The following is a 19,517-nucleotide window of genomic DNA, read 5'->3' as shown; positions in this document are numbered from 1 at the left end:
GAAATAATAAATGGATAAATTACAGACTGGGAGAAAATATTTCCAAACCACATATGTAACAAAGGACTACTATCTAAAATGTATAAAGAACTGCCCAAACTCTGCAGCAACATGTGACACAGTCCAATTCAAAAATGGGCAAAAGAGGGGCGCCAGGGTGATTCAGTCGGGTGGGTGCCTGACTTCGACTCAGGTCATGATCTCGCGTGATCTCGCGTGATCTCGCGTGAGTTCGAGCCCCGCGTCGGGCTCCGTGCTGACGGCTCAGAGCCTGGAGCCTGCTTCCGATTCTGGGTCTCCCTCGCTCTCTGCCCGCTCCCCGCCCCCCCCCCCCAAAAGTAAATAAACATTAAAAATTTTTAAAAAATGGGCAAAAGACATGGAGAGAGGTTTCACCAAAGAGGATATATGGGGCGCCTGGCATCACTACCTGTTAGGGAAATGCAAATAAAAGCCACAGTGAGATACCGCACCTGTTAGCCAGCTAACAGAAACAATAGTGGTAATACCAAATACTGGAGAGAATGTAGAGAAACTGCCTCTTTCCTACGTGGCTATGGGAATGTACGAGGAAACAACTGCTGGAAGCTAATTTGGCAGTTTCTTATAAAACTAGATATACTCTTAGCATCCAATTGAGTAATTACACTTTTAGGCATTTATCACAGAGAAATGAAAACTTATGTGTCACAAAAACCCGAATACAAATGTCGTGCTACATCATTATTTGTCATAGTCCCAAACTGGAAACAACCCACGTGCTCTTTAGCGGGTGAAGGGTCAAATAAGCCACGGTATGCCCATACCACCCACAATTACTGAAATAAAGAGCTACAAACTACTGATATATGTAAGCAACTTGGATGGATCTCAAGGGAATGACCCTAAATGAAAAATAGCTAATCTTGAGGGTTATGTTATCTTTTTTATTTTTTTAAACAAAATTAAAAGAAGTTCAGGGGCACCTGGGTGGCTCAGTCAGTCAAGCGTCTGATTTCAGCTCAGGTCATGATCTCACGGTCTGTGGGTTCGAGCCCCGCGTCGGGCTCCGTGCTGACGGCTCAGAGCCTGGAGCCCGCTTTGGATTCTGTGACTCCCTCTCTCTCTGCCCCTCCTCTGCTCATGCTCATGCTCTCTCAAAAATGAATAAACGTTAAAAAATTAAAAAAAAAAAAAGAAGTTCAAACATTTTTGTTTCTCTGATCCTGGTCAGGTAAGTCATCCCCAATCAGCACAATGTTTGCCAAAGTCAAATTTGTCTACACAGTGTCAACAGAGTATTTGCAAACACCTGCTAACAGACTGTTTTCCACTTCAGCCTTTGGAAACTATTCCAGTTTTTGGAATATCTCAGTTTTCTCTGAGATATGGGTAGAGCTTGGTCCAGTAAAATAAATAAATAAATAAATAAATAAATAAATGAAATAAAAGCCTACTGAAACCATATAATGTGTCTATAGGCTAGTACCAGAAAACAAGTGTTACCACTGTGGAAAGTAACTACCAAATGTGAAATTGGGAATCTCCCTTCTCCCACTTTCCCCACATGGCTGAAGAAGGTTTTCCACACATGGACATTTGTATGGAAGACACATATGTGAAGTGAGTATTTCTTCAGAGGAAAGAAAAAGGAACAGTTTCTGTGAATAGAAACAAATCTGCCTAGAATGTACAAGTGGAAAGAAAGAAGAAGGCTATGCACGCTATGATTCCATTTATAAAACACCTTCTAGAAGATGTGGAGACAGATTAATGGTTGTCAGGGGTAAGGGATGGCTGGGGAGGGGTAGCATGAAGGAGTCCTTTTGTGGTGATTAATCTTCGCAAAACATTTTTAATTGAGTTAAAATTGACATATAACATTATATCAGTTTCAGGCGTACAAAATAATGTGGTGATTAATCTTGATTGTGGTAGTGGTTATGTGTGTCTCTATGGCTGATCAAATTGCTGAAAGCTACAGATCTCACACACACACACACACACACACACACGTGCATGTAGATAAAAAGGGATGAAATCCGAATATGATCTGTAGATCGTATCAGCATACATTTCTCTTTTTTGATATTGTATGTATTATAGTTATGCTAGATGTTACCACTGGGGAAAGCTGGGTGAAGGGTACACAGGACTTCTTTGTACTATTTTTCAACTGCCTGAGTCTATCATTATTTCCCCCAAAAGTTAAAAAAAAAACAAAACAACCCCAATGACTCGACAAAATAATTGAAGCAAACACGACACAATGGTGGTAGATGTCCAGGCATTTGTTGTAATCATGTTTGCACTTTCCTGAAATATTTCCCAGAATTAAGACAAATGGCATAGGGAAGATATTTCTTTGTTTCTTTTGTAGCAGTGGATTAAAAAATACCAACGAGTTGCCCACAACCTTCTTATGAGTCAACAGGATGGCAATGCTGCAAATTAAACGTGGAAAAATTCTAGTTACTGAATTTAGTTCTATACTGGCAACTCAGAGCAAGGAGGGAAAGTTGAGGGGTGGCTTCATTACAGGGTGGCAGTTTCTTCTACGTCAGAGATGGTGCAGGATGTGGAAACTGTCATAAAAATAGTCTTAGGAACTGGAGATTTCTTTATGCAGGAAAGAGAAATTTTGTAGGTTATACAGCAGCTCTTTTCATATGCTTTGAGTGCTGTCATGGAGACAAAATAGACCTTTTTTTTTTTTTAAGGGAGGCTTAGGACAGATGGTGGGGAGGGTTGGGGAGACAGTGGGAAGAACAGACAAATAGACCAATGGGATAGAATAGAGACCCGGGAATGAACTCTCACACATATGATCAAATGATTTGTGATGAGGATGCCAAGACCATTCAATGGAGGGGAAAGACAGTCTTTTCAACAAATGGGCCTGGGGCAACTGGATACCCACAGGCAAAGAATGAAGGTGGACCCATACCTCACAGCACATACCCAAATTAATTCAAAATGGAGGAAGGACCTAAAGTAATTAAACTCTTAGAAGAGGCGCACCTGGGTGGCTCAGTCGGTTAAGCGTCTGACTTCAGTTCAGGTAATGATCTCATGGTTCTTGAGTTCAAGCCCCACGTCAGGATCTGTGCTGACAGCTCAGAGCCTGGAGCCTGCTTCGGATTCTGTGTCACCCTCTCTCTCTGCCCTTCCCCTGCTTGCACTGTCTCTCTCCCTCAAAAATAAGTAAACATTAGGGGCGCCTGGGTGGCGCAGTCGGTTAAGCGTCCGACTTCAGCCAGGTCACGATCTCGCGGTCCGTGAGTTCGAGCCCCGCGTCAGGCTCTGGGCTGATGGCTCAGAGCCTGGAGCCTGCTTCCATTCTGTGTCTCCCCCTCTCTCTGCCCCTCCCCCGTTCATGCTCTGTCTCTCTCTGTCTCAAAAATAAATAAAACGTTAAAAAAAAATTAAAAAAAATAAGTAAACATTAAGAAAAAAACTCTTAAAAGAAAACACAGGACAAAAGTGTCTCAACATTGCATTTGGCAATGATTTCTTGAACACAACACTAAAAGGACAGGTAACAAAATAAAAAATAGACAATTTGGACTCTATTAACATTGGACTCTACAAAAACTTAAACATTTTGTGCTTCAAAAGACATTGTCCACAGAGTAAAAAGGAAACCCACAGAACGGAAGAAAATATTTGCAAATTACATATCTGATAAGCAGTTTATACCCGGAATAAATAGAGAACTTCTAAAACTCAGCAACAACAACAACAACAACAAACAACCCAATTCAAAAATGGGCAAAGAGTTTGAGTGGGCATTATTCCACAGAAGATATACAAATGGCCAACAAGCACATGAAAAGGTGTTCCACGTTACAAATTGTTAGGGAAACGTTAAGTCAAACCTACAATGAGATACTGCCATATACACATTAGGATGGCTACTGTGAAAAAACAAACGAACAACAAAACCCAGAAAACAAGTGTTGGTGAGGATGTGGACAAATTGGAACCCCCGTGCATGTTTGGGAGCATAAATGGTGCGGCGGTATGGAAAACAATATGGTGGTTCCTCAAATACTTAAAAATAGAATTAACCATACCATCTAGCAATCCCATTTCTGAGTATACACCCACAAGAATTGAGGGCAGGGTCTTGAAGAGGTATTTGTGCACCCATGTTCACAGCAGCATTCCTCACAGTAGTCAAAAGGTGGAAGCAACCTAAGTGCTCTGTTGGCCAGTGAATGGATGAGCCAAATGTGGGATGTATATACAATGGAATATTATTCAGCTTTAAGAAGAAAGAAAACTCTGCAATATGCTACCACATAGATGGGCCTTGACGACATTATGCTAAGTGAAATACGCCAGTCACCAAAAGACAAACGCTGTAGGATACTACTTACATGAGGTACTTAGAAGAGTCAAAATCATAGAAACAGGAAATAGAAGGGTGGTTGGCAGGGGTTGGGGAGAGGGGAGAATGGGACTTGCTTAACAGGTAGAGAGTTTCAGTTTAACAAAACGGAAAGAGTTATGGGGATGAATGGTGGTGGTGCCTGTACAACAACAATTTGAATGTGCTTAATACCATTAAAAATGGTTAAGATGGTAAAATATATATTATGTGTATTTCATGTGTATTTTTTTCCTCAAAAAAAAAAAAAGGAGGCTTGGGATAGATGGCTGGGAGGGCTGGGGAAAAAGAGGGAGCTCGCAAGGTTCAGGGAGCGTTGACCAGCTGGGTGGGGAAATCACGCGAACGTTCCATCAAATGGAGTGTTTAACAGAAGCTGGAAGAATGTAATTTCAGGACTGCTGAGGAAAAACCTTCCATAATGAGTGATGTCCAGAATAGGTAACAGTTCAAAGATTCAAATTCTAGAGGTAACTGATATGGGCCAGAGCTTGCTGCTAATGAGTGGGTAGACAAAGCCATACTGACACCATATGCAAGTATCTGTAATTCAGCCAGAATCACTCAACCAGATGTTCCTGAATCCCCTCTTTGGGGATGGTCATGAGTATATGCAGCTGCATTATTCCCTGGGTCCATCTGCCCTGGGGGTCCTAGGTGAACTTATTTTCTTTCTAAGTTCCCTTAGGCAAGGTTCTGGGATGTGGTGGGGTAGTGGTAGTTTGGCGGGCAGGGGGCGGGGTACTGCCCCCCCAATAACCAGGGCTCTCTTCTGCAAGTCCCCTGTCTCTCAGGGCCCCGGTGGGTATGGTCCTCTGCTCCTTTTCTCTCCTGCTGGGTGTTGGCCCATGATCTGCTTAAATCAATAGCTCATCTTCTCAAACACACCCCTACACTGTACATTCCACACGTCATCTGTCAACAGTTTTGGACATGGCAATGAGAGCATCTTAGATATTTGATATTACAAATATCCTGGGGAAGTCTTACATGGAGAGTCCATGGATGGTCATCATTCCTCAGAAGAGCCTGGGCAATAGTCTGTCTTTCTGTTGTGTAAGGGGTCACTAAATGTTTTAATGATGAATGTATAGCATCTTAGAGCTATCTCTTGTCCTGAAAATACAGGATCCCTCAAGAAAGCTATTCACTACTATTCACTGTCGTTGGAGTTTGTAGTTTCTGTTGTTATTCTCATGTTGCAAGCCCCCAGGCTAAGGAGCTAACCTTGCAGGGACTAAGGAGGGAACAGAGGGATCTGAGTTTTTCGTCATTTCGTACGAACACTCATGCACCGTTGGTGAGGATGCAAATTGGTACAACCACTGTGGAAAGCAGTATGGAGGTTCCTCAGTAAATTAAAAATAAGATTACCCTGTGAACCAGTACTTTCACCACTGGGTATTTACCCAGAGAAAACGAAAACACTAACTGGAAAAGCTACATGCATGCCTATGCTCATTGCAGCGTTGTTTACAACAGCAAATACAGGGAAACAATCCAAGCATTCATCCATGATGAGTTACTAAGAAGAGGTGATAGAGATATATAGATATAGATATAATGGAATATCACTCAGCCATAAAAAAGAATGAGATTCTGCCATTTGCAACAACATGGATGGACCTAGAGAGTATTATGCTGGTGATACAAATCAGAGAAAGACATATACTTTATGATTTCACTTACCTGTAGAATCTAAAAACAAAACAAATCGACAAACAACAGACTCTTAAATACAGAGAACAAACTGGCGGTTGCCAGAGGGGAAGTAGATGGGGGAAGTGGTGCTGAAACAGACAAAAGGGATTAAGAGGTACAAACTTCTAGTTACAAACTAAAGAAACCAGGGAAATGAGGGGTACCTGGATGGCTCAGTCAGTTAAGTGTCTGGCTCTTGATTTGGGGTCGGGTCTTAATTATGAGAACCATAATCTAATGGTTCTTGAGATTGAGCCCCATGTTGGGCTCTGTGCGGAGCCTCTGGGATTTTTCTCTCTGCCCCTTCCCCGCCCCCGTGTCCGTGCGCTCTCTAAAAATAAATAAATAGTGTGGAGGTTCCTAAAAAAATTAAAAATAGACCTACCCTATGACCCAGCAGTAGCACTGCTAGGAATTTACCCAAGGGATACAGGAGTGCTGAGGCACGGGGGCACTTGTACCCCAATGTTTATAGCAGCACTTTCAACAATAGCCAAATGATGGAAAGAGCCTAAATGTCCACCAACTGATGAATGGGTAAAGAAGTTGTGGTTTATATATACAATGGAATACTACTTGGCAATGAGAAGGAATGAAATCCAGACATTTGTAGCAACGTGGATGGAACTGGAGAGTGTTATGCTAAGTGAAATAAGTCAGGCAGAGAAAGACAGATACCATATGTTTTCGCACATATGTGGATCCTGGGAAACTTAACAGAAGACCACGGGGGAGGGGAAGAAAAAAATGGTTAGAGAGGGAGGGAGCCAAAACATAAGAGACTCCTAAAAACTGAGAACAAACTGAGGGTTGATGGGGGGTGGGAGGGAGGGGTGGGTGGGTGATGGGTATTGAGGAGGGCACCTGTTGGGATGAGCACTGGGTGTTGTATGGAAACCAATTTGACAATAAATTTCATAATGAAAAAAAATATATAAAAATAAATAAACAAACTTAAAAAATAATACTATGTACATTTCCAAGGACATGTACTCCATTCACTAGACTTGGTGCCTCGGGAAGAGGGGGAAATGTAAGTGGGGACGGAGCCGGGTGGATAAAGGAGAAAAATAACACAAAACGAGAAAAGGCTTTGTGTGGACGTGAATTTGATTAACCAACTCTATGTACCTGAGATTCCCACCCTGACCCCAAATAAAGCCTTTCCCTTTGCTTACATCCAGCCCTACACACTTAGGGTTTAGGACACTTACATTCTGAGTATCTTACACATGGTGGGTGTGGCGATGTAGTTACCTTCAACACGTGCACTCCTCTTAGACCTTAACAATCCACTCCCCATCCTCCTCTGCGGGCGGGTGGATTTTTATGACAAATTTCTGGTTAGTGTTGTATGGGACTTCCGGCAAGGCTAGTGAGAAGGGCGGAGGCATGTGGCATTTTATCCTCCTCCCCTACTGTTGGCCTGGAATACTGTCATGGTGGTTGGTTCCTTGGTAGCCATCTGGAACCAGGAAACAACTTTAAGGATGTAAACCACATGCCTCGAAAGATAGGAGCTGATGTGTTGATGATCCACGAAGCTGCTATATGAGATCTTGATGACTCAGACCTCGCCTTCTCTTAAGTGAGAGAGGAACACACTTCTATCGTGTTTAAAACGTTGTCATTTTGGATTTTTTCTATTATATGGAGCCAGAGAGTCTCCTAACTGATAAGGTGGGTTCTGAATAGATGTCGATTTGGAGATAATTTCACTTATCTTAATCTGTCATTTCTTAGAAGAAAGGTTTCCTGGAAATACTTTCAAAATGCCCCCTGCTTTTTCATCTGTTTGGCGAGTAGTTGTACCTTTGATGAGATTTGTTTTAATTTTTAGGATCTTTTTCAATTATGGAAGAGTCACATCAAATAAAGTATAAAATGATCTGGGTCCGACTTTGAGGCAAAGCAGGGCTTTGGTAGCAAGCCCAGATGGCACAGCTTCAGATTTCAGCACGGAGTCAGAGATACCTTGTTAAACACACTTCAGTTGGACGTGTACGTAGAATGAATGGACGTGATCTCAGGGTCAGGCGCCTTTGCTGATGGATAGCTGCCAACTGGTTTCATAGCGTAGGCGGGGCTCTAAGTAAGTACTTACATTAATTCGATTACCAAGCACAGTAACCTGATGAGCAGACAGTCTATAAGGACCAGACGTAATCTGGCAGACTGAAAAACTCCTGATTGAAGGGGGCCTGACATTGCTAACTGGTGATTTTCTTCCTCTTAGTGTTGTGTCTTTTGATTCCTTTGAGTTTGTCCAGACCTCTTCCTGGCTTAAGGAAACAGGTTGGGTAACCTTAGAGAAATGTATTTAATTAGTCTTAGTGATGGCGGGAGTTCTTGTTAAGCCAGGAAGTATCTGGAATTAGAAAGCTTGAAATTACTCACTGGACCATTGTCCTCAGAGTCAGACTCATCAGTGCTCTTTGCTGCAAACAAAGCTCTTCCTTTCTGGACTTGCAATTTGAGATCTCTTTTGGCTTAGCAATTCATATTCTCCCAGATGTGATTTTATTTAAAAAATAATTTGCATATGCCTCATTGTTGCAAAAGAAATACATGCTAAAAAATGCCTGGAACTACACTAAACCTCAGGCAAGGAAAAACAAAACAAAAAACAAAGCTAAAACACTGACATTCCCATCTACCTAAAGGTAACCATTTTTAATCCCTTGGCGTGTATCTTCTCATACCCTTCTTCTATACTGTGTGGTGTGTTTGTGCATGAATTTTAACTACGGGGCACTGTAATAACTTTTAATAAGTATAAAGCCAGTAATGAATGAGATAGAAAACAAAACCCAGTGGGTTTGATTGGTATGGCCAAAGGCTTATTCTTGAAAGCACTGGCAAAATAGATCCTTGTTGGTCTCATCCAGGGAAAAAAGAGAAACACACAGAAGTGAACAGCATTTGAGATAAGAACAGGGACGTAACTAGACAGATGGAGATTACAAATGTAAGAGAACACGATGTTTGTAAACGTGTAAGGATGCTACCAGAAAGCTTCTGGGGAAATGCTTGGTGACTAGTGGAAGCAGTCTACCAACAACAAGGAATCCACTCCATTTAATTTGGGCACGTTTGTCTTCAGATCAAAGTCCCAGGTGTGGCCCTGGGCAGGTGGGTGACGCATAGAGAAAGTGGTGACTACGGAATGGAGGCCAAGGGTCGGGGACAGTTCGGCCACGTGGAGGGGGTTGTTCATGCACGATTAGATAGACCTGCACATTCTCTTTAACGCTCGTGACGTATTACATTCAAACCGCATCTTCAACACCCTAAAAAGGTTCAAGTTCTTCACCAGCAAAGAAATTACAGACCAAACTCCTGAATCATTTGCAGCCATTTTTTATTCCAAACATGTATTTTTGTAAACCTGCATTCCCCTAACAGTGCAAGTGAATTAGAAGTGACTGCATAAACTTTAATACACTTTTAATGACTTTGGGAGGAGGAACACCCCTCCCCCCAAAATTCCTCAACGTAAATGTACATGGATGCATCAGTCAAGTTCTGGAAGTGAAGTTAGCGTGGGTGTCTGCCATGCAATTAATCACTCTTAAAGCTTTTAAACTCACTCTGCCCGTCACACCGTGCACATTAGGAAAAACAACAACAACAACAACAACAACAACAACAACAAAGTCTGAAATCTAGACCATTGTGCTATAAAGCATTGCACCATGCGGGAAATTTGTTCATTATCCCAATGTGCTGAAAATCGGAAGACATTCTAGTAGGTTCATCTTGGCCCTGGTGGCATCTGTATCTTCCCTTCAGCCATTCTTTGTTTCAGAAAATATTATCCGCTGTGTGTACCACTGCTCCACATAGCAGAACGACACATTGCTTAGACCCCTGTGCGTCGGAGCACTTCTGAAATGACACTCACTTTCTGCCTTTTGTCTGCTAAAGGGACATTTCCCCGACATAACAATCCTTTGCAGTGCCTCTACATTCCCGGCAGTCTGGGTCAGGTGCATGTGGGTTTCACCAGATGCACATTTCATATGTAACCTATGTGTAACTGCATTCCCCTGGCCATAATGTCTTTTCCAAGAATAAAAGTAGCGGAACAGCCTTTAAAAAAAAGGACTCTGCTAGGGTTTTAACAGGTAGCCCACAGCACATGTATCACTTGGGGGACCTACTATACTTCTGCATTGAAAACAGGTCCCAGATATTCCTGGGAGGCCTGCTGGTTTTCTGTTTGTTCTTGACTCCCTTGCCTTTGGCTCCAAGATGGTAGGCTACGCGTGACTTGGTGAAAGACGACTTTCTAGTGGATTTTCTACAACATTCACCAAACGTGAGAATACTCCTGGTGATGCTGATGCTGGTACCAGCTGACTGAGAGAGCGGATTCCTGACGTGTGCCTGTCAGTCAGCATCAAGCCAGTGGACCCGCCCCCTTCTTCTAGTATCTCCTTATTCCTAAACCTTGTGGTATTTTCTTGGGAACAGGTCTAGGACTCACTCTGGGGATGTCCCCAACTCATGAGTCCCGTATCAACGGAGCATAAGTCAGCCATTCTTGAAAAGCGGGCATTATTTTCAATTTTTACAAAGGTCCTTTTTCATATTTAAAAAGTGTCTCAATCTTCCTGTCAGGTAAAACCATACTGAATACATAACTAAAAGCCGAAGCAGATTGAACTAATGCTGTGTAAGAGGATATCTGATAGGACTCCACAGTGAACCCACAGAAGCAGGAGGGTTCGAAACCGGAATGCACCGTGGACTTTCAAAAGAATATTCTGGAGAAGTTGTACAGATGCCATTCACCCTGCCTGCTTCCCCTGAGAGCCTATTGAGAGGGCTCACGGTGGGCTGGGCTTCTTTATCACCGTGTCAAGCAGCTAACTTCCTGCTGTCGCCCCACCTGCTACTCAGCACCATCCGACGTGCAGAGGCACCGTCCTTCTCCAGACAGATTCCTGGAGTGGCTGCCTTACGAAGTCTTAGTGATCTCCTGAGCGTGTGACTGCCCATGTGGGTCTGCCGTTCAGAATCGACCAGGGGCAAACAGATCCCGGCTCCGAGACCGTCCACAGGAACGGGAGGAGTCATCCTCTACGTGGCCACCAGTGCGTCTGGACCCCTCGTAAGGGAGCTGGTTACAGGCTGTAAATGCGTTTGTCCAAAGCCGCTGAGGGAGCTGACCCAGGCCTACCGCCTAACAATCTTCAGTGGCTTATTAAAGGACGGCATGATACTACGAGCAAAAGTCCACTGAGGGAAAGCCGCACATGGGGTCTCATAGAGGAGACTCTCCGTCCGCCTCTGGCGGGAGGGTTTGGCTCTCCGGGCAGAATGTGCTGCGGAGTTCTCTGGGGAAGCCCCAGCACTTAACACATCTCCTGATGGACAGCTTAACAGTGTCCTTTAAGCGAGTGACCAAGACCCCCTCAAAACTGCCCTCACTACTTTTGATACAACTCACGGGGGAACTCTGACAACTGGTGTCTTTGACTGCATCTGCCCGGTAGCTACCTCTGCCTCCGTCCCTGCCAGAAGCAACATCCCCGCCTTCATTCTAAGATCAGCCTAGTTCATGCCATTGACCCTCTGGCCTTGTCATCTATTCCCAGATTCACCAGGAGGGGACACAGGATACGTTCACTGTCTTTCTGCATCAGAGTCAACTGCATAATAAGAAACGAAAAGACGCTTCTGTTCCACGCCAGGTTCACAACTGTCCGGCATCCTCATGATTTTGCCTAAACTTTGCTATCTTTCCAGGTATTAGCCAAGTATGTGCGTGGAAAAGCCTGTCTCCTCTGGAGTTCTGCGTCTTTGCAACGATGTTCACAGACCCCCCAACATGTTAGCTTCCAGTAGACGAGGCCCTACAAGAAAGATCCCCCGTCTTGTTTCCTCTTTCCGTCCCACTTGCTAACATCTTTTATGCACCTGGGGCTCCAGCGGGCTGTAATAAGCCATTAAGCACCCTTTGTCAGACCCTGTTCTCAGCCGCGTGTTTTTTCTCTCATCAGAAGGTTTGTGGCGACCGCGGCCAGGGCTGCGGCCAGTTACTGAGTGTCCCCTGCGGTCCAGGCGCTGTGCTGGGCACACTACACGCATCATCTCATTGCCCTTCTAGAAAATCACATTGCACTCAAAACCAGGCGGCACAGCGCGGCTGATGATAAACACCAACCGGCAAACAGGGAGACTGGAACCGAGGGCAGCAACTCAGCATTCAGGCGTGCGGTGGGCAGGGAAGTGCCAGCGCTGCGCCCAGGTCCCAGTGCATTCTTTTTCACATCATTTCTGGATGCCTCCCCGGGCTGGGGGTGCATTTGCAGCTCTCCTGCAGAGGACTGCCTCTGGGCTGTCGGAGCCGTTCTGCCAGCCGGAGCTGAGAGTGGGAAATTTATAGCTCCCCTGCGCCCAAGAATCTGAAAGATCAGCTCCCTTGCCCCGGGTTGGGGCGACTCTGGGACATAACTTCCCCTCCAGAGCTCCCTGCAGGATCAGGCTGAAGCTACCCTCCTCGGGATGTCCTCTGAAATGGCACCCTTGCCTGGCTTCCTCCCCTTCCCTGTCCTGCTTCCCTCACCCCCTTACTGCCGTCTCCTACGGGCAGAACACCACCTTATTCGGTTACTTGCAGGCAAATCTTTGTACTGGAGTCTGCTTTCGGGGAACCTCCCTTAAGACGCTGTTTTAAAAACTAAGGACAGGTTGAATGGTCATCTCTGGGAAGGAATCTGCAACGGCCATCAGCTGGGGCAGCAAGAGTGGGAGGGGAAGCGGAGACCTCTGACCTCAAATTACCACGAAAAGGCAACACATCACAGCATTCTGACACAAGTCTTTGCTTGGTGGGCACTGATTTAGTCCTCGTGGCGAGCGGACTCGGATGCATGACGTCCAGGATGAGATGCCTTGCTGAGGTTTGCCAGGTGACCCAATGGCCTTGCTCCAAGCTCTCGTCCATTAACCCAAGCGCAAGGAGGGTGTGATGTCCGTATAGGTGATGCCGAGCAGACTTGTGCTAGGGGCAGGTTTTTCCGTCCAAAGTCCTGTTGGAAGCCTTCCGATGCAAGGTATGTATGAAAAACCGCTTAGAGTTCTTTAGCACATTATTTCAAACGACTCCAGGCAACCAAGATGCGAATTGTCTTAGGGGTCTGACCTCAACCAGTATACGTGTGGTGCCGCCTGCTTCGTGGCTCACACGAGGTCTCCTCAGATTATTTTATGTGCACGTCTCTTTTTAACAGCAAGTCCCAAAGTACGATCAGATTTGTATGAATGCACACGTACTTCCAAGATTTCAGCCCGGAGATCAGTGCTTGAGTGAATTATATAACTATTTAATAGAAATAATAAAACATCGATACAAATATAAAGACATAATCAGTATATAAAAGGCTTATATTTATAAAAATACTTTTAGGTAACAGTTTTCCCCTGAGGGTTGACCACGCACGTTGCATCCATAAATATCGTTCACCTCTGTGGCTTGCTTTCCCAAGTTCGGAGTTCACCTTTAAGAAAAAACAGGTGGGGCTCCAGTCATGTGACCTGGCCAGAGCGGCTGCCTCAGGGTGGCTCCTGGGCTTGACAAAAAAACGAGGAAGAGAACAGCATCAGTGGGGCCTCCGAAAAATCTGGAGAAGATTCTTTCTTCCAAATATGGAAGATACAAAGATCAAGGACGACAGGCGGCCGATTGGGTCACGTGACTGGTGTGGCAGGTCACTGGTTTTTCTGGACCCAGTCCCAACTGTCTTCGTTCTCTTTCCGGTTTTTCTCAGCTTCAATAATTTCTTTGTACCTTCGGCGAAAGAAGCCCATCTAAAAGGCAGAGAGAGGAGAAGCCGGGTTAGAATGCTGGACAATCAGCCCTTTCGGTCCCAAGGCCGCCTGGGGGAGGAGGAGAAAAAGTCCTGTACTCACAGACCTGGGAAGGCTTGGAAAGCCCCTCAGATTAGACCGATTTAGGAAGAGCATTATTGTGGAGCCACTTTTCAAAATGCACGGACTTTCTGCAGGTTCTCTCATGACTGTTCCTTATAAAGTGCTTTTGGTGAAGTGTTTTCCAAACGGTGTGCTGGCGAACACTAGCTACCGAAAGTTATTCAAAGGCATTTGGGAGTAAAATAGTGATTTGCGAATAAAATTCACAGTCAAATGAGTTTGGGAGATGCTGCCTTCTTTCTTCCTTAAAAAAAAATTTTTTTTTAATATATATTTTTGAGAGACAGAACGAGACAGAGCACAAGCAGGAGAGGGGAAAAGAGAGAGGGGGTCACAGAATCCCAAGTGGGCTCCAGGCTCTGAGCGGGCAGTACAGAGCCTGACGTGGGGCTCGAACTCATGGATGGCGAGACCATCACCCGAGCGGCAGCTGGACGCTTAGCCGACTGAGCCATCCAGGCGCCCCTCTTCCTTTAAGACGTATGTAATGCACAGTAGAAAGTCAAGGATGTAATAACCCTTAGTAAAGGATCTAAGAAACTCAGGGACTTGACATTTCCTGAGCTCATTTGGCTTTTGATAAACCTATTGTTATCCGGGGAGACATCAGCCATCGTGGGGGAATTGCTAAATACTGCTCTCACAGAACAGGCTTTGAAAAGCGTCCGTCAGTCTGCATTCTACCTTGCTGTTCCTCTAGATCTTTCTCTCAAACCTACAAAACATGCAGTACCTGCCCCACACCCAGCAGTGTGAACTCTCCGAAAACTGGCATCTCAACGGATCCGGGATGGCAGTTTCCTTCAGCTCAGTTCTGGGAAGACCTTCCCCTCTGACGTCACATCCGGCAAGACGAGTTTCTGGGTTTTCTCGCACAGGCATCACAGACATTAAGCATGGGAGCTGACCTTCTCCCATGCTCGGAGAGACCCTGTACGTCTTGTCCTTTGTCGCCAGCATTCGTGGCCGCTGTTTCTGACGTCAGACATCCCTCCCTGCCTCTGCCCTTAAACGTGGCCAGCTGGAGTGGGGTACTCCAACACCCCCTCTTCTTGGCTGCGACAACCCTCAGGTGCACGACCTACCAGAGTTCCCCGGTGGAACTTGCCCGAAGCGGTAACCAGCCTTACTTACCACGTCTTGGTGGGCCTCCTTCTCTTTTGCTCTCTCGCTTTCCTGCTCTGATCAGGGTTTCCTGCGGTCACCTTGCAGATCAATGACCCGCCCTCAAATCCCCGTTTCAATCCCCTCGAATGGAGGAATTCAAACGGCCTCATGCGTTCAGTCTGCTGTCGGTGAGCCTGCTGTCCTGCAGGCTTGTGGTTCCACACCGTCATGAGCTTGTGACTCCCGTGGCCACGTTCGAAAGCGCTCACGACCAGGAACTTCTGCAGTGTGCCGCCAGGAGCGAATCTGAAACCTGCACCGAGCGAGTCATCAGGCCAGCCCAGCTCTCACGGGCATGCCCACTTCTCTGTCCATTCGTCCTCATACTCCTTCCCTGTGAGCTGAGCGTCCTCAGTCATCCGACGGTCGGAATTCCTCGCCCCAGAGAAGGGGCTGATTGGCCTCTCCGGGTTGCCAGGGGAATCCTGGGAGGGCACTCGGAGTGCAGTCAGTGAAGGGGCTGATGCAGGTTGAATGACGGGGAAGAAGCTTTCTTAAAACAACTGCCAAGGGTTTGCGGCTCTGAGTGTCAATCCGCATGACCAGTGTTGTGGACACTGAGTTCCTAGTGTTTTCGGCCCTGGAAGTTTCTTCTCGGCATAAGACCACATCTGCCAGGACCCCGCTTTCTGGCACTCCCCTCCACCCCCCTGCCCACACACACTTTCCTCTCCTTAAGTCCCTATCACCTTCTCCCCTCTGCAAGGAATGTGGAATCAGGGCTTGGTCTGGATGTTCCGGAAAAAGGCCGTTGTCAAGGCCCTCAAAGCACGCCTGCAGAAGGTCAGGAGAGCAACCCAAGACTTACTGGAAATGTCTCAGGAGTTACTGCTTGAAATACCGTTAAGATAAAGATGTGGTTGACTGGGCAAATATGTCATGAGCACCTTCTGTGCTAAGGAGGACATAATCACGAGAGTAAGGCTGGTTGTAAGATGGAAATAAGGTTCCTTAGCACAGAACTCTGCCTGCTGATGGTGCAATGCTTCACTAATCCCAGATTACTCACTTTCAATCCCAGATAAGTAGCTCATCTCTAGTCAGGCGGAATTTCAACGGCTCCCTCATTATCCTTCGCATTTGTCTTAAGTCTGAGGACTCCCTGAAGGCAGGGTTTGTGCATTTTGTCCCCGGAGCTTAGCGTATCACCTGTACTTGGCAGTAACCGCAGAAACACCCACAATCCTGCGTCCCCCGCGTCCAGGCCCCTTACCACGTGACTCTGTGGGCATTCCCATCATGAGGAGGGGGCTGGCTCCCACCCCTTGACTCTGCACTGTGACTTGTCCTGAAAACCGGATGCAGTGGAGGCGAAGCCGCGTCGGTACCCCGCGTGGGCCTCAAGAGGCCTCTCGCCCTTCCCAGAACCCTGCCCAGCCTCCACGAGTTTGGTCTAGATGCGAGTGCGCTCAGTGAGGCCCCCGAAGACCGGCCAACCCCCAACTGCCTGCAGGCGCAGACACGAGTCTACCCGAGACCAGAGAACCCCCCTGTTAAGCTCAGCCCGACCCACAGACTTGTGAGCTAGACAGACGTTTGCTGCTTTTAAGCCATTAAACTTCGGGATGGTTTGTCACGCAGCATGAGTCAAGCGATACGGCACCCGTGTTTTCTGACTTACTGAAAGTCTTCCCCGCAGGAAGAGAGGCAGGGGCAGCTCGTAGGGTTCTAGACCGAAGGAGCAGCGCCCTGCCTTGTCCTGCTGAACAGACTTTTCTTGCTCATCTCCAAGCGGCACAAAAGTCGGCTCACTTTCTCGTAGCTGTGCTAGCATAAGGATTTAAAATAGAGTGTGCAAGCAATCCAGCAAGGATCTAGAGCAGCCAGGTGCACAGTCACATGGAGCTCCCGTGTGCCCATGTTTAAGTGTCATACTTGTTACCAACGAGGTGACAGCACCATCATCTCCTGCGGGCATCCAGAAGCAAGCTCTTTTCTCTCAAGTGGAGTGGTGTCAGCTTTAGTCCTAAGAATCCCTCCCCACCCCCGGGACGGCCGTCACGCCGCTCTCAGAAACAAAAGAGCCTTGCAAACTCTATGCCCCACTGCAACACCACGGGGTCTCAAGAGCTCTGTGTCCGACACAACCCGGGCGTAGCCTCTTAGACGGAAGGCTGGAGCTGGCCACTGGTGTTTGCCCTTCTTCGATGCAGCCCAAAGACCATTTCTTAAAACTCAGTCCACTCTCACGGCTAGGGAGTTGGGTACAGTGGTGCAGGCCGTGCACTGTATGAAGGGGGCGGTGCCCCTCACGCCGTGGATATCATGGACGTGTCCATTTATTACAACTATTTTCCAGCAGATGGCAGTAGAGTGTCTTTCCCCCCTCAACAAAATCCACAGGTTTCCTGAATTTTCTAAAGGATGGGAGTACAGTTTCTGGACGAAGGGGCTCTGTTTGCTAGTTTGCACAAAGGTGAGTGGTGGCTCTCTGTCGAACTAATATCGTTTCTTACACAACTAAGCTAACTCCGTTTCAGAAAAAGAGAATATCAGCTTTGGGCCGTTTAGAGCCTCGCCGTGGCTTTTGATACAGAACCCAAAGCCCAGGCTCTGAGTTTACCGAGCAGTGGTCCCCCAACACCTGTGTCACACCAGGTGTGCCCATTGCCATGGGACCTTCTCGGAAGACGTGTACAGGAGAGACGCGACAGGGGGAGCCCCAAGTCCTGATGACTGCTCGTGCTCCAGCCACCTATCTCCTGGGCCACAGGTGAGGTCATTTCCTGGCTCTAAGACACCGATGGCGTTCTCAGACCTCGGCGGGTTCCCAAAGCAACCCCGGGGCTGAAGCCTGGGGGGCACACAGCTGCACACACCCAGGGTTCACGCGAAGGCGGCCCAAGACACGGAGCCCTCGTCCGGTGGCGATCGTTTTCGAGGAGGTTTTGGAAATTTCGGGAAAACTGCATTTTCAAAGTTTATGCTACAGGATGGATACACACAAGGAGTTATAAAATTCTTAAAACGAAGATAAATTGAGACTTCAAAGACATTTCTCTGGCAGCAGGCCTTCCTTAGGCACCTCCTCTGGCTCTGGTTACTCTGGGGGAGACGTCTGAGAAGTGCTGGGCAAACCTGGTTTGGCTGCCAGCTGAGCCCCCTGGGGGATGATTCATAATGAGTTGAAGCTGGACCCTCAGCAGCCCCACCGTCCGTTCCCATCCAGTGGAGTCAACGTTGTCCTGCACTTTTTTTTTCCGGAACCTTCCAAGGGCTTGCATTGCCACTAGGAGGGCAGAAGGCCGTGTTTAAAACAGTTCTGTCTGCAGCGGAGGAAACGTTCACGGAAACCCTCGAGGAGGACTCAAGCCAAGCCTTGCTCAGCTGCAGACAGAGGCGTCAGCTTGCTTTCTGGCTTTTGTCCGCACCGGCCCTGATTGATGGCAGCCCACAGCCCCAAAGAGCATCGCCCTGAGCCCTCCTGACAGACTCTCACAATTTTCCGATATAACCTTCTATCAAAAACCTATCCGAAAACAACTAGGGAAACGGCAGATTTCCTCAGGATAGCCCTCATCAGGGAGGTGTTGTGGGAGGCTCGAGGCCTAGGAAGAGAGAAGAAGGCCCGACCGAGTTTTGGGGTCTGCACCAGCCTCTTCCTTCCCAGCCCGATTTGGGGTGAGTGAGGGACTGGACTGCACAACTCCACAGCATCTGTGCTCTTGTGAGATCCGCACCCCCTCCTCCCCCGGCCTGTGGGTTACCTCCCGGGAAGCCGTTCCAAGGACCTCGGACACACTCCTTCTTTGGACTAGCTCGGGGCCTCATGTTTACGGTCTCTCCGGTTACCCGACTATTTACACAGCACGTCTCTGTCTGGAGATGTCGGCAGGGCAACATCAGCCCAATATTTACTTCCAAGCATAAATAAGTCCCCACTGAGTGTCCCTGGCACATGGTTTTAATTGAGGCAGCGTGAAGGGTGTTGGTGGCTGTGTGTGTTCGCACACGTGCGCGTGGATCCGTGCGTTCCTTCTCCGGAGGCGAGGCAAGGATGGGCCTGGTTGGAGGGAAGGCGATGAGGCCAACGACCCCCGGAGGGGCCGCCAAACCTTGCGCGTTCTCTGAGCCCTTTCACAGATTTCTTTTTCTCAGGGATTCTGCTTGAGGTCAGAAGTAACGCTCTCAAATAAAAACCACGAACCCAACGCCAGCTCGAAAGCGGCAGGCTCTTGGAGCGGGCCCAGCTGAGGGCGGGGAGCAGCCCGCCTGCTTGGGAGAGGGGAGGGCCGGGGGTCCCGGCCATCGTGGGAAGGGGCTGGCCACGGGGCTGGCAGGGGAGTGGCACTTCCCTCGCTGCTGGTCATCTCGCCTGGCAAAAGGGGCAAAGAGG

General features: G+C 47.3%; 1 protein-coding gene across 1 annotated transcript in view; it reads right to left on the bottom strand.

The window, feature by feature from the left end:
• Positions 1-9,417: 9,417 nt before the first annotated feature.
• Positions 9,418-19,517, bottom strand: part of ITGA9 (integrin subunit alpha 9) — a 305,474-nt gene continuing 295,374 nt past the window's right edge. The window contains exon 28 of the mRNA XM_030329294.1: positions 9,418-13,891. Coding sequence (XP_030185154.1) covers positions 13,793-13,891 — 99 coding nt within the window. The 3' untranslated portion in view covers positions 9,418-13,792. The remainder of the gene's footprint in view (positions 13,892-19,517) is intronic.

Source organism: Lynx canadensis, chromosome C2 (genome assembly GCF_007474595.2).
Source record: "Lynx canadensis isolate LIC74 chromosome C2, mLynCan4.pri.v2, whole genome shotgun sequence".
Lineage (NCBI taxonomy): Eukaryota > Metazoa > Chordata > Mammalia > Carnivora > Felidae > Lynx > Lynx canadensis.
This window is presented reverse-complemented; position numbering and strand designations above follow the sequence as displayed.